Source organism: Diadema setosum, chromosome 13, assembly GCF_964275005.1.
Source record: "Diadema setosum chromosome 13, eeDiaSeto1, whole genome shotgun sequence".
Classification (NCBI taxonomy): Eukaryota; Metazoa; Echinodermata; class Echinoidea; order Diadematoida; family Diadematidae; genus Diadema; species Diadema setosum.
The window spans coordinates 10,117,533-10,134,074 of record NC_092697.1 but is presented as its reverse complement, the minus strand read 5'-3'; the positions used below and the strand labels follow the sequence as shown (position 1 = coordinate 10,134,074).

Here is a 16,542-nt window from a genome sequence, read left to right as displayed (position 1 = left end):
ACACCATCTAATTCAGTCACCTTATGGCCTTTTAACAAATGCATTCCTGTTATCTTAAAATCAACATTATATATAAGTTTGACCATAACTGTCAGATACAAAAAGAAAACTTTATGTGATCTACACCCAATAAACGCATGTAGATTATCTTCAACTACACCGCCATGCTCACAGTTTTCATATCTTTTGGTAGAAAATCTTAAAATTAAATTCTTTCAATTTGTTTTCCTTTACAATAACGTCAGTTTCTTTTGAATACATTTATCCAATGAAATGATGAGTCCAATATCTTTTCCCAATATAAACAACACCTGTTACTATCAATGTGTACACAAAAGTTTTTAAAACTGTTTGGTTGAAACATCTTGTATACTTCTTTCCTGCTTTCTTATTCATATTCTTATCTTAGGAATTTCTAATGATCTATTATGACACTTTATACATGATTCCGCTTAATTGTTTATCCAGGACCTTGGGATGGCCTGGCGTAATATAATACATTATTAAAAAATCAACGTTTGCTTACTTTTCTGTCGTTTAAGTTGAGTCAAAATTTCTGTACTAGATAAAAAATTACCATTCTTGAAAAAGTCTTTGAAAATACAATTCCACTTTGATAGCAACCATCACAAAATAAAGGATCTTTATGAAAATTTACATTTTTGTTATTCCATATTGTATTCCATTTACCAAGGGTTGATATTTCAAACAAATATTATTGTTTATCATTAACCAAGCTTGTAATATTTCAATATAAAACAATAGGAGTTGATTCTTACTTTACTCACTTTCATATTGTGACAATCCAAACAATTCTGATCCACCAAAAGCGTTATACCAATGAAAACACGTTTTACTCCATGTTCCTTTTGTTGCACCAATAGTGCATCTCAGTAGGAAGCTTATTTTTTTTTTTTTTTTTTGCATAGAAAGGTCGATCATTTTAATACCTCCTTTTTCGAACTCTTTAGTCATAATAGTTCGTTTCACTTTTTCAATGTTTGTTTGACAAATAAAAGTATATAACAAATAACTCAATCTTTTCAAATTTTTCTTTTTCTCAAATTGTGTTAAAGTCTTTGCAATTTCGTAATATTCTTTTCCAATTCAAAGCTCGTGCTTTATCCACATCAGGTGAAACATAAAATCTTACGTACTTTGTGGGTGTGTCTGTCCACACAAAATCAAGCTCATCGAGTGACCATTTTGACTTGGCAGCTCCCAGCCACATAACAGATGTTTTTCCTCTTATTCAATTTCGGTCCTGCTACGTTTCCAAATAATTCCAACTCTTCACTTACTATTTCTAATGATCGTTTATCTGAAACAAAAAAAAACAACAACAGTGTGTCATCTGCATATTGTAGCAATTTTACTTCAAAGTTTTCCTCCATCTTTAAAACAAAAATACCATTTATACACTTATTATTTCTTTTCGGGTCGACATAAATTCTGCAGCAAGCACAAAAAGTAAAGCTGAGAGTGGGCAACCTTGTCTAATACCTCTTTGTATTAAGAAAGACTCAGATATCCAGCCATTTACTAACACTGAACTGTGAAGGTGTGTATACAATTTTTTCCATGTCTGATAGATATTACCAAAATTATTTTTTTTAGTAAAGCACAACAACACAAAATCAAACTCAATTACATCACAAGCTTTTTTAAAAATCAGCCATCATTATTGCATCATGATACATCTATCCATTTTCTTTTCATGTATTCAATAATATCAATTGACATTCGTATATTAAAAGCTGACAATCTATTTTTGATATAAGTAGTTTCATCTTAGTTTACCATTTCATTAATCATTGATTGCAAGCGTTCGGCTAAAAGTGCGGCAATTATCTTTTAGTCGCAGTTCAACAGTGTAATTGGTCTCCAATTGTCTAAATATCATTTTTTTTTTTTATAAATCAATGTACGAGGCCATTATTTATTTTATTTCAGACATTTCTTTTTTATGTAACATTTAAGAAAATTTAGCAATGCAAATTGAATTTCATCCCAAAAAAAATTTGATAAAATTCTACTGTTATAACATCATGATTACGTTTTATTCATTGAGAAAACCGCACGCTTGCATTCAGCAATCGTTAGCAGACCGTCGCATTTGTTTTTCCCTCTACACTCAATGTAGGAATTTGAACTGATTTGACATACTGATTTTGCTTATTTTCATCAACATCAGATTTCCTATATAACATTGAATAAAATTTCACTACTTCTTGCAGTATTTCTGTTTGCTCAGTAAAACATCTGTCCTTTTCTGCTGACAGCAACTGGTTTATCTCTTTCTTTCTGATTTATATTTTTCTAAACCTAGAAAATATGTCGTACATCTTTCCTCTTTTTCTAGCCACCTAACTCTTGCTCTAACAGCCGCGCCTCTACATTCTCTTTCATAAATTTGTTCAAGTTCTTTCTTAACATATATATACTCTTTCTGTATCTTAACATCACTATCTATACCAATTATTCTCTGAAGTTTAATAAATCTTTGCCGTACGCATACTTTTACTTTTTTTTGAAGCTTTATTTTTGCAGAACGTTTGCGTGAACTCACGTACTTTAATTTCTATGACTTTCCATACCTGCTAAAAGAAAAAACATACATTACCTGAAATACTTCTGATGAGGAATTTAATTTTTTTGTTGATACCTGTCGTTTTTTGGTATTTCTCTATTCATTTTCCAGCACCCTGGACCTTTAGAAATATTCAAAATCTTTAACTTAAGAAAAAGGGCATCATGATAACGTGGTCTTATGTCGTTTGACAAATATTTTGCTTGCGTACTTTTACTGACTAAATAGAAGTCAAGTCTTGGTGCTACATTTAATGACAAATTTCTCCAAGTGAATTGTTTGATATCGGCATGAGTATTTCTCCACACGTCAATAAGTTGTTGTTGTTATTTTACAGAGTTTGCGCAAACTTTGTGGTGTCTTATAATATGAGCTTTGACTACCACTACAGCTTTCTTAATATCTAGTACGCAATTCAAATCCCCACCCACAATAAGATGGGCTTCATTTTCTGAAGTACAATTGCTCAACCATTTATTCATTTTCATTTGTTTTCGTGTTTTAGCAGGTAAATAAACATTTACTAGGATAACATCATAACCGTCTATTTTAGCATCTAAAAGTAGAGTTCTTCTATCATTTTGTGACTCTATCTTATTTATATCTATGTTAAATCTATTATCTATTGAGAATTGCCACACCACAAGAGTGATTGACACCATGTGAAAAGAAACTTTTGCTTCTCCATTCACTTTACTTCAATAATAGTATAATGATAAATTAACAGATTTTCTTGATGATGATTATGCTATCGGGGAAAAACAGGCAGGATTTAGAGAGACTTATTTAACTGTTGATCACATATCTGTATTGACCTGTATTTATTACAGAGAAAAAAAGTTTATTGTGCGTTTACAGATTATGAGAAAGCATATTTTGACTCCGCCGATAGAACATTGCTATAGAATATAGTTGCCAGATGTAACATACAAGGAAAAGTTTTCGACGTAATCCGAAATATGTATCAAAATCTGAAGTCATGTGTCCTCCACAATTCAGAGCGTTCTGAGTTTTTTATTGTAATATTGGAGTGAAACCAGGTGAGAATCGATCTCCTTTGCTATTTGCATTTTACACAAATGATTTTCAAGATTATGTAACTTCCGCATATAATGGTGTTGATTTTGGCCTTATAAATTGTCGGTTGTATTACACGATAAAGGAATAGATATACAGAGCGTATCAAACAAACAAGGTAATCCAATTTTGGAGGGATGTCATTTCTTAATTGTCAGTTATGAAGAGCACGATGTTGGTTGTAAGAAAAGTAAGAACTCTTCTTCTTTCCATTGATACCTAATTATGTTGACAATTGTCATACATGACTGAGCACATGGACTTTAAAGACAACAATGACAAATTGCACCTTTTCCAAGTTTGCGTGCTATTGTGAAGGAACAATGCATGTTACTGCATGGATGAGATCTGTCAATTAAAGTTGCCAAATAGGCCAGCCTGTACGAATGCAGTTTTGTGTTTAGGTTTTGCATTTAGGGTTTGTGTTTAGGTTTTCTCCTAACATGTTATGGTCCATAACCTTTAACATGGCCTTTTGTCTGAAAACTTGGTCGCTCCCATAGAGGCCAACCCGCACAATCCATTTTCTCCGTTCATATTCAACACCTAGCTCCCAGTGGCAAACCATGTCATGAATATGAAGAGAGTAAAATGGATAATGGTGTCGCCTTGATTGGAAGGACCAAATATCGACAACGTGGCCATGTTGAAGGTTATGAACCATAAAACGTTAGAAGAAACCCTAAAACACGAATCTGCAGTCGTGCAGGCTGGCCTGATGATTTGACCACTTTCATTGACAGATCTCATCCATGCAGTCAGACATGCATTGTTCCTTCACAATAACACGCAAACTTGGAAAAAGTGCAGTTTGTCATTGTTGTCTTTGAAGTCCATGTGATCGGTCATGCATGACAATTGTCAACATAATTAGGTATCAATGAAAGGGAAAAGAGTTCCTCTTTCCTTACAACCAAGATTGTGCTCTTTATAACTGACAATTAAGAAATGGCAGCCCTCCAAAGTTGGATTACCTTTTTTATACGCTCTGTATTTCTAAGACGCTTCTCAATGATGTATGCTGATGATACTTTAATCCTAGCAACTAGTGAGAATGAATTACAATCTGCACTTAATGCTGTGAGTGATTACTGCAAATTGTGGTTACTACAAGTTAATGTCAGTAAAACAAAAGTAATGATTCTTCAAAGAGGAAAAGTTATAGAATTCAAGCCATTTAAGTTTAATGAGAATATTTCAGAGGTTGTAGACGAGTATACTTACCCTGGAGTTGTGTTTAATAATAAACATGATTTTAGAAAGGTTGAAGTTAAAAAAAGTTGATGAAGCGAAACAAACAATGTATAGTGTAATGTTTAAGTCTCGAAAATGCGGCTTCCAATAGATATCCAGCTGAATTTTTTGACCGGCTTGTTGTACCAAATCTTATTCATGGAAGTGAAGTTTGGGGATATGAAAATTTAGTACCTATAGAAAGTGTGCATACTCAATACTCTAAACATTTACTGAGATTAGCAAACAATACTATGAATAGCATTGCTCTGCGAGAATTGTGTAGGTTTGAAATAGCCTGTACTGTTAAGGAAAGAATACTTAATTATTGGTTGAAGTCTATCACTGGAAAAGAGAGCAAATATTCAACAATTGTATGTAAAAATTATATGAAATTTACATAACTACAAGATAATATTCATCGTCATGGTTGTTGAAGGTTCATGATACACTTAATGAGTTAGAAATGTATTTTGTCAAGAATAGCTTTGATAACGTAAATTCTTCGTGGTTTAAGCGTTCGATAAAATTTAGACAACGTGACGCATTTGTACGGAATTGGCACAATAAGAAACAGTACGTGTTGTACCAATTACAGGATCTTCAAAACGAATTTGTGCTTAGATTCATACTTGTTAAAATTCCTAGCGTGCTCAGACGAACTCTTGCAAAATTTCCTTGTGCCAACCACCGATTGCCAATTGTGACTGGTAGATATGTGGGAATTGAACATTGTGATCGAGTTTGTAAATTATGTAATTCTTATACACTGGGTGATGAATTTCACTATTACTTGACTAATGCCAGAAATAAGTTCATTAAGTCATGTTATAGAATAAGACCGCACACCTTATAGAATGTCCGAATTATTCAATTCCAAAAATTGTAGTGAATTGATAAATTTACCTAAATTATTTTTGTAATGAATGAAGATCCATAAGAAATAATTATTCCCTATATTGTTATTTCTTTTATTTTTTTTGAACGGTCATCTGTATTTACAATATTTTGCTTTTTATTATTGTGATTGTTTTTACCTGTGTTATTGTTGCCCTGCTATTTTAACTTTGTTTTGTTTGTCCTGCTTCTCTCTCTCTCTCTCTCTCTCTCACTCTTTCTGTCTTGGAACCTGCACCATTCTGTATATTTTGTAAATAACATGCAATTATCTGATATATATATATATGTATATATATCATATATATATATATATATATATATATATATTCGATTCATAATGTAATAACTCATTTAATCTGTTCAGTACGATGTTGGTCCATACTTTCTTCAATACCCATAATTTGGGTGACATAAGAAAATAAGGAACCATTGTTAAATTGTCTTTGTCATCAGCCGAATCATAAGCCGAAAGTTCTGTGATCGGACCACTCACCACAGTGGATCGATTTCTTAATTCGGACTCATGGAAATTGGTCAAAGAGTAAGCGCTAAACAAGAGTCGATAGCATTTAGGTGTCTGTACGAAACTTGTGCCGTCTGCCGCGTACGCATTCGACTAATTCACCAGGTATAATGTGCCTTTAAATGTTCACATCGCTGTTGGGCGACAAGACCCGGAATCTGATAATAAAACAAAAAGACAGCCAAAACACTATTACAAATCGGACTTCCTTTTCTTTGGCATGCTGTGGTGGCTTAATTTGGAAGTAACACAACTAGGATTTGGAAAGAACACCATTTTAGCTGCTTATCTAACGATTCGCCCAAAAAAAGAAAGAAAGACAAAAAAGATGTTCACACTTACTTGAAATGGAAGGTTCTGTCACACCAACAACGATATGCTCTTTTGAAATGTAATCCATATTTCATCAAACCTAATACTTTTGTGAAGAGAGAACTTCCTGATCACGCAAAGAGTGCATAATTGTTTCAATAGCATATCTCTTTGTTCGAGGTATTGGGTTACTGTATCACGTTATGGTACTAGGCTAGGACAAACGGAATTTCCTTGTTCTTCAAGGTATTGTTTTACTATTGGGAGCATGTATAGTTTTATGCATAGTGTATGTGTAGTTCAGTTGTATCACAAAACACCCTCCTACATAAAAATTTCACAGTACAACCCAAAACATAAGGAGATGTGACTATTTTTCTCAATAAACCATAACTGTAGATGGTTTATTCTACAAACATTTTACCGTAATGATTGATTACATTTTGTATATTTAACAATTTGGGACAAACTATTAGTTGTATCAGGGCCCCATTTTTTCTCCTTTTTTTTTTCTTTAAAACACATTGATTATACGTATTGTAACAAAATGATATTTATTTTGAGTAGTGTGTAGCGGATTTCATTTGGAATTCGTGCGAAATCATACTTAGTGTGAAATCTGTTCATAGCAATTCAGTAACACAATGTAGTCGTAGTTACTTTGTGCTGATTTATACATGTAACAAGCTATGCATTCTAAAAGAGTGTTTGAATTGTTCCTTTAAGTCAGTCTTCTGTATTGACGATTATTTGTCAATTACTGGTTTTTGTGGAGATTCAGATAGTGATAAAAAGTATGGATGATAAGTGCAGCGATAATTCCTACAGTTAGTTCAAAGTTGTGTTACAGAGGTTTGACACATACATTTAGCATTGTGTGTGTATACGTGTGTATACAGGTTGGCCATATGACACATTTTAGACAATTAACGTTGATTAATTAGTAAACACGATCAGTTATGGGACTGAAAATGGTGTTGATGTTTGATTTAAATGATTTCAATCAAACTGTGAAGAGTTTAAAGGGATAGCTTAACTCTGTGTAAAAATAAAGAAAGATTAAAGGAAATTTTAGGAGAAATTAATAACCATGCCTATAATAATTCAGCACAGGTACTAGTAGCTACCTCATTCTACATGCAGAACCCACAAGTGTTAGTATTATGCCTGCACGCTACTCTGTTCATATTCTCAGTGCTAGGCAGGGAAGAGGAGAGGCTGATCCTCGGGATAGCATTGTCTTTCTGTCTTGTCCTCGGTACGAGTTGTGAACGTGAGTATGTACACGCTATACCTGTAAAGAAACATGTTAGTGTTCCGGTACATCGCCTCTGAAGTTGTGATGCATTCGTGTTCAGTATAACATAAATACTGGCTGGAATGAATATCGGTGGGAGTAGGATGGCAACCGGTGGTTCTGCAGTAGAAGACAACTCGTCCAGCAGCCTTTGCGAGCATTCTCGAGCGGGCTTTGCTGCTCCGTGGGACAACTGAGTATCTGGACAGACGTCGGAGAACAAAGTTCCAGAACTTTGGAAGGAACAAGTACGTCCGACGTACTTCCAGAACAGACGTCGGAGAACGAAGTTCAGAACTTTGAAAGGGACAAGTACGTCCGACGTACTTCCTGAACTGACGTCGGAGAACGAAGTACAGTACTTTGGAAATGAAAAGTACAAGTGACGTACTTCCAGGGCGAACGTCGGAGGACGACGTACTCTAGAAACGACGTCGGGAGTGAGAGTGAAAGTTCACTTGTCAGTGTGTTGGGGGAATTAGATGTGAGAAGTGAGAATGTGCCTTTGAATCAGATGGTGTGAAGTGCAAGGTGTAGACTGGTGACGTACAAGTGGTGGGAAACTTAAGGTTTTATCCTCTTCATAGAGTGATCGTATATTTCGATCAAACGGACGGTCTGCTCGGTCTGCATAAGTGCCAAGGCCCCGTCGTTCGCTACAGTATTAACGTTTTTACACTGGTTGTATCTTTACCTAACTCAAATTATTCTGAAGCGCTAAAGCTTTTTTTTTTAATCTGCAAATGGTAAAATGCCTTTAATATCTAGCATGTCTAGCGTGCATTTTAATAGGTAAGATATCTTCCTGTTTGGAATATCGTGGGGAAAGTCCTCAACGTACGCACACTGTGATCACATGATTCTAAGCTAGGACAAACGGAATTTCCTTGTTCTTCAAGGTATTGTTTTACTTTAGGGAGCATGTATGATTTTATGCATATGTGTAGTTCAGTTGTATCACAATACATCCTCCTACATAAAAATTTCGCAGTACAACCCAAAATATAAGGAGATATGACAATTTTTCCCAATAAACCAAAACTGTCAATGGTTTATTCTACAAACAATTTATCGTAATGATTGTTCACATGTTGTATATTTGATAATTCCGGGCACTTTTTTTTTTTTTTTGTATAGGGCCCCACTTTTTCTCTTTCTTTTTTTCTTTGAAACAAAACAACATATCTAACAATTCTTAACATTGATTATACGGATTAACGTTTTTGCACTGGCTATATTGCTTAATAGGCATGGATGAACTATGAAGACTGATGAGAGATAGATAAAAGAGATAATTGTCATTATCAAGGTCTGCCCTACCAATTTTGTTCAGACGCTTACCCCCGACTGTGATGATTCTCCTTAAAGCACATGCTCCTACATGCTATACAATATGATTTGTTAAAAAAAGATTTTCGCATCATTGTAGACGATGTCGTCGTCTTATTCTCACTACAATGGTGTGACACTATATCTGATTGTGCTATATAAGGATTTTACCCGTGTATATTACAAAAATAATAATAATACCAAAAAATATAGAAATGCTGACCCTTGCAAACAAAAAATGTATATAACCCTACAGCACAAAACCAACAAAAAGTCGTGAGATATTGATTTTCAGTTAAGAAGAGATTACATCTAACAATGCAGGCTTTATTATAGTGAAGAGTGTGTGACGGCTTTTTTAAGAAATAAACAGACTGTAAGACACAACTATTCCCACTATAGACATTGATGAAATCACAATTAATCTGGTAAATATACCACGCAAGAAACAAACGCACGCTGTAATGCCAACCAACTCGACAATGTACATTGTATGTGTAAATGCATCTTGTAGACGAAATGAGAGTAGCACTGGTAGAAATTAGACCAGATGAAATTTGGACTTAAAGGTAGTCAGCCAAAAAGGTGTTTATATATATATATATATATATATATATATATATATATATATATATAAAGATACGAAAGGCTGATTAGACGAATTGGCTTGTCGTCTATTAAACTAGAAATAGACTAATCGAAATGACATGAAATGGGTATGCCAATTGCCTATTACACCTGGTGAAATGTAGACCGATCGGACCGTGAGCCAAGCAGTCATTAGGTAAAACTGTCATTAAGCATGATAGACAGACTAAATAGATTGTAAAAGAACTGATATAAGACCAAGCGATATTAGACGAAATGAGAAAAAAAAAACACGAAATGACGAAAAGTGGACGAAATGACAAAGAGAACATCTGGTGATTTATAGGCAACATTACAAGCAGCTAAACTAGGCATTTGATCGGGTGAGTCTTAGACCGAACATGCATTAGACGAAATGGCTAGTATAATAGACCATATGAGTTTAGACGTGTTGATGTTACATGAACTGGGAAGTATAGACCAGCTGGTAATTGTACCAAGTGACAAATGATAACCCCATAAAACAATTGGAAATGGTGCTTTGCAGTTTGTTGAAGAATACTGCAGTTAGGTATGTCTCAGAGGCCCCTTACTGTCATCATTTTGTTAAAACAAGTATAGCATCGATTTAACCACTGATTACATACGACGTATTTATATTTTAAATCATCTATATCAAAGAGTCTCGTTCCTCGATTAGATTTTATCATATATCGATATTTAAATCAATATAACTACGATCTTACTCCTTATTACAATTTTTTCAAAATTTAAATAAAAAAATGAGGAAGCCGAATATATTCTGTTTTAAAGCTTCAAACACACCAATCGTTGATATCTCCACAAGGCAGACAAACGAATTTGAAAAGGTTGAGATAGATGCATGATTGCTGTATTAGCTGTTTAATCATTATTAATGTATCGTTACATAATAGACCAATCAAACCGATGGACTTTACTTTTTTACTATGGTATCTATCTCTCAGTTTCACTGACCAACCTGAGCTGTTTGGGTTCTCTCTGAGGATCATGTTCTGTAACCAACATCGTTAATCACTTGAACATGTATACTTGTATATTCAAAGTCCGAATTTTCGGGGGCGCCCCCCTTCGTCAGGGATGACAGTCCTATTGATGCATTCCTCTATTGTGACATTATTATTCCTATTTCTAGTACTACCAATACGCGGAGCAATTTCAATATATATATAAATATATATATATATATATATATATATATATATATAAATATATATATATATACATATACTAGGTGTTTCAAAAAACATTTCCCACTTTTGATCATAAATATATCAAAAACTATTCGTTCGATAAAACTGTCATTGATGTGAGTAATAGCTGGATAGTGTACAATGTGGTTGAAGGTAATTTGCAGGTGAAAGCATAAATCAGTTTCATTAAATCTAAGATTGATTTTGAAGTAAGGTTTCAGATTTTGGTCAAATTTTAACCCTCTGTCCAAAAATTGAACTTCGCACAGGAACCAATGATGTGTATGTGAGTGTGTGCTGACAATGGCCCTGAACAATGGACATGCCTGAACCACCTGTTGACTAGGCGTCAGTCTGGCGCTCCCTGGCACATGAATGCTTAATCAATAATTCATGTGGATTGCCCTGGGCACTGCTAGTCTGAATTCATACTCGGTAAAGTGCTTGCAAACACCACATTTCATTCCAGCTGGCAATCATTTTCAAATTTTGCTTCTGACATATCACTAAATTTGGGATATAAATAAGCATGAATGATCTAAAGTTCCTCATTTTAATACAACTGTCTACTAATTAAATAGTCTTACAAATTTTTCGTTTTTTCGATAAAAAGAGATCATTTTTGGTAAAGAGTTCAGCAGCATTTATCATTGGGGCGATTTGTTTCAGAGTAGATTTATTTAAGGCTCCGTATACACAAGTGTAGTATACTCTAATTGATTTTCTTTACTTGCTGTCACCACGTTTACGATAGAACAGAAGGTATTCATTGTAATTTTGTTTTTCAGAAGTAGGGAAAGCACTGACGCGACTCAACGACAGTATAGACAGGCGTTTGACTTTACACAGATACTGGCAGAGGCTGAATAAAGACTAGCTGTGATAGTGGAATTTCTCATGAATGAATAATGAAGCATTCAAACCCTGACCATTGTTCATGACCATTGTCAGGGTGTTAACCACACACTCCCATACACACCCATTGACCCCTGTGCAAAGTGACATTTTGTACGGAGGGTTGAAAATAGAGCAAAGTCTGGAACCTAACTGTGAAATTAATCATGGATTTCATGAAACTTATTTATGCTTTCATATTTAAACCACCTTCATCCAAATTGTACACTATTCAGCTATCACTCATATCAATGACAGTGTTATCTGATATATAGTTTTTTAATTAATAAGAATCAAAAGTGGGAAATGTTTTTTGAAACACCTAGTATATGTATATATAAAAATATTGAAGAGGAAATCAGATATTCGTTAAACCTTGACACCACCACCAGCCCATTGGCCCTGACCCAGCAAAATGTCAGAAAAAAAAGGATTGTTTTTCTGGCAGTAAAATGTTGCTGCTTTATCAACATTGATGAGATACCGTATAAAGGCATCCACATATTACTTCTCACCAAGTATAGGCTCGTCGTTCAATATTTTTGCAGGGGTTGCAGGAATCCAGTAGTATTCTTTCTATATGATACAAAGTGGCTTTCTGCAGTTTTCTGCGGTTTATATTGGCTTCATATGATTTTTGTTTTCTTAAGATGAAAAGCCATGCTTTGAAGAGGCAATATCGTATGTTTATATAAATTCACTAAATACTTAATACTAAAAAATCGTATTGCTAGACATGTCTCTTGATCCCATGACGAAAAAAATCCCGAGAGAATCACTGTCAGGCAGTACATGCAGAAAATGTACTAAAATTCATGATGATACCTTGAGCCATCTCTGGGATATGGAGAAAAAGTGAAATTTCAGCAGTTTTACTTTATCTTTGATCCTTTACCTATAACATAATGACCCAAAAGTTTCCAAGAGAATCTTAACCTGGTAGTACATGTATACACTAAGTTTGAGGAAAATGTCTTCTGACATATTGCATAGATTGCATAGATATGGGGAAATAGTGAAATTTTGAGAATTTGATCTACACTATATTGACCCTTGAGCTTTGACCCACGATCTAAAAATTACGTATGCATAAAGTTCCATGAAAATACCTTGAGCCATTTTCGAGTTATCGAGAAAAAAAGTGAAATTCTAGCATTTTCAATTGTCCTTTGACCTTTGACCTCTGACCTTACTACATGTAAATCAACTAGGGAATCTTTATTGGGTAATGAATTAATTTTAATTGCTAAGTTTAAAGAAAATACCTTCAGGCATTGCCTAGATATAAATTATGAGAGACATAGTAACATTTTGAGAATTTGACTTTGACCTTTGTCCGCGGAACTATATCATGGGTGCTATGATAGGCATAACTTCCTCCACTCATACATACATACATACATACATACATAAGAATACCTCAAGCACTTTTTTAAGTTACCCTGTCCATGAAATTGATTACAGACGGACGGACGGACAACCCCGTAAAAAGTGTGTATTCTACTAATCCTAGTTATTATTTCCTTGAAATTTATGAGGAATCATGGCATTTATAGTGTTCAAGTAGATTTCCTATCTTTACTTCACTTGGGTTAATTTGATCCAAAGTTTGCTCGACTCCAGCTTTGCACAAATACATTTTCCTACTGATGGGGTAGGAACCAGCGCCATATCCTCACGAAAGCTATACTAAAGATGACCCACTCACCCTGTTCTGAGGTGAAGGCAACCACACTTTGACCCCTGGAACTCTCTGAATCCTGGTTCCGTGCCACCACATTGATGGTGTACTGTGAGGATGGTTCAAGGAAGGTGAGGGTGTGGTTGGGTGGAGACTCAAATGGTACGTCCTCGTACATCTCAGGCATATCTGCTGCCCGCTTCCGTACAGACGAAAACCCTCCAGTCAGGTTGCCAGTGATGGCATAGTAGATTCTTATTCCAGTGAATCCACTTCGACAGTTGGCTCCATTTGTTGGATTCTAGACCACAGCCAAGTGTTCAGAAGAAGATTCCAAGTTGATGTTATCTAAAAAATGTATTACTTTTGGAGTGATAAACAGGTTTCGCATTTACATAATACAGTATGTATGGCCTTGGTCTGCACTTACTTTTGGCTTTACACGTTCAAAAGATGACGGGTATTTAACTTAACATGCTAATGACAGGTATTACATGATAAACCGAATGACATTACATTTATATTTTCTGTTCTTTGATGATACTAAGCACTAAACAAAAAGTAAGTTCCCCCTAAAACAAACCTCTGTTATTTATGAATCGGGAACTTTTGAGGAAATCTGAATACAGGATCATGTAGCTGTATTTCTTGGTTATCTGTCATGTGAAATTCAGTGGATATCAATTGGTCACGCTTAAGTGAGCATGACTTAAAGTCAAAATGTGACCGTGCATCACAAAACGAACAAAAAGTCGCACCCCTTGATTTTACATGAGGACTCAATAAAGGTGAAACGGGTCAACTAAGTCAATATTGAGTTTTTCATATTTTCTGAAAGAACTACCCTTCTTCTACATTATTCTAAAGTTTGGGATCATAAAATGAATGGGAAAGTGTATTTTCAGCAGTTTTTCTACAACTCTTTTTTTGTAGAGTAGTGAGATCAGGCGTGTCTTAGAGTCCCCTTTTCATTTCTTGGTAACCCTTTGCACACTCTACACTTTCAAGTCTGATAACTTTTGAAGGGATAAGGCTACTGCTTTGAAAGTTGGCATTAATCATTGTTAGAATGTGTTAATATAGCATGCTTGATTTCAGCTTAATATGATAATCCCTTCATTGTTGTTGCCCCAGTTGTCCTGTTTTTTTGTCCCATTCTTCTCATAGCTAGCACGGTTTGTTAAAGATTAAACGCTTGAATAGACAGATAGACCCAACACTTCAGAGCCTCTTTTCTCGGTTCACACTTTTCCAGAGTGCCTGCTTTCTTTCCAAAATTTAGGAGAGTCCATTTCAATTGAGCTATACATCATTTTAAAGCTTAGAGTCTGGTCTTTCAGAATCTGCCCTTAACTAAAAATCCACGTCTGGCGACTTTTTGTTTGTTTTGTGATGCAGGGTCACAAATGGTCACTTTTTGGAGTTCACAAGCCCCATTTTGCAACTTTGATTTGGTGATATCTGAACAAATTTCAATTTTCCGGGATAAAAAGGCATGCAACGTATAATATATGTGCTTCTTATTGTACAATGTGACTTGTGCACCAAATTTCACGGTTGAGTGACCACGGAGTGAAAATTGCCAAAATGGCCGATTTAACATGTTTCTCGTGGTAATTTCTATCAATTGAGATTGAATTCGTGTGTTGAACAGTTTTCTACACACAATTCACGTAATTTCACGGTTGAATGAGCACATTAAAAGCAAACAAAAATAACAATTTAGATTGGGCAGTAAGAATCGTGATAATTTTGCGCATTGAAATAAATTGTTTAATGCTTTTTGTATTGTGTTTAATACCACTGTGCATACAGTGATTACCTGACATTTCAGTCACACTTCAATGAGCATGTGGGGCTGGAAAACCCTTTTTTTACCCTATGTAATAAAAAAATATTCATTTTTTTATGTTTTAGTTGAAATGTTGGGAAATTACTCTGATTTCAATGAAAAAAATAAAATTTCAATAAAAAATGACATTGTGACATGCTTCAGTGAGAACATGAGATGAGCAAAGTGTGCAGGTCCAAATCATTACTCGTGGCTGAAATTCCCATAAGATTTACATTTGTTTTGTAATTATGAAGACGTGTTAGTGGATAGAGCCTAAAAAGTGAGTGCAGATGCTACCTAATCTGTGTTATATTGAAATAACGATCGCATAATAGTCAACCAACATTTTAAGCACCTATCATCACCATCACAATCATCAACACCACATGAACAACAAAGGCCACTATCTCACCACAATCAATATCTGTCTCCAGACTCTCGGTGCATATTTGCAGCACGGGAGGATATTGATGTTTAACAAAAGTGAAATTTGGTACCATGTCAATGATTAATTGCATTTATTTTCCCTTGAGTTAATGCATGACTTTATGGCGTCACAAAGGCATCAAGAACTTAATGCCAAAATTAGTATTCAGTAGCGAGAACAAATGCCCAGAGATTTAATTTGCATAATTTCTCATCTCTGCTCCAACAGGGGGATTTCATCAAACTAAAGGCAGACCAATTTCCCACGAATACTTCCATGTTTAATCAAAAGTAGCCATGAATTATAAGAGGGGTTTCCGGCCCGATGTACCCTTTGACGTGTACAATTTTGAAGGAATGCCAAGGATCACTGAGACATTTATATTGGTCCTAAAACGCAATAATGAAATGTTTTTCAGTTGACTTTAAACGCAGAATATCAATGCAACACCTGCTGGATGATTTCAATAAGATAAATCATTGTTTCATAATGTGGTCATTCAACCGTAAAATAAACCACCTTGCATGCAAAGGCCATTGTTAGCTTTCAAAAACATAAATTCCTCCTCTTCACACGAACTTAGCATGGGGATTACGGCCAACCTGCCAATTTTTCATTATGTATG

The 16,542-nt window shown here is 34.8% G+C and overlaps 2 protein-coding genes across 2 annotated transcripts in view; both read right to left on the bottom strand.

The window, feature by feature from the left end:
- The window catches only part of LOC140237204 (tyrosine kinase receptor Cad96Ca-like), a 43,210-nt gene extending 29,412 nt beyond the window's left edge, over positions 1–13,798 (bottom strand). Inside the window, exon 1 of the mRNA XM_072317148.1 lies at positions 13,684–13,798. The gene's annotated coding sequence lies outside the window, so the exon portion shown is untranslated. The remainder of the gene's footprint in view (positions 1–13,683) is intronic.
- LOC140237165 (angiopoietin-1 receptor-like) overlaps positions 13,619–16,542 on the bottom strand; it is a 33,458-nt gene continuing 30,534 nt past the window's right edge. Inside the window, 1 exon segment of the mRNA XM_072317107.1 lies at positions 13,619–13,957. Within this exon segment, the coding sequence (XP_072173208.1) occupies positions 13,619–13,957 (339 nt within the window).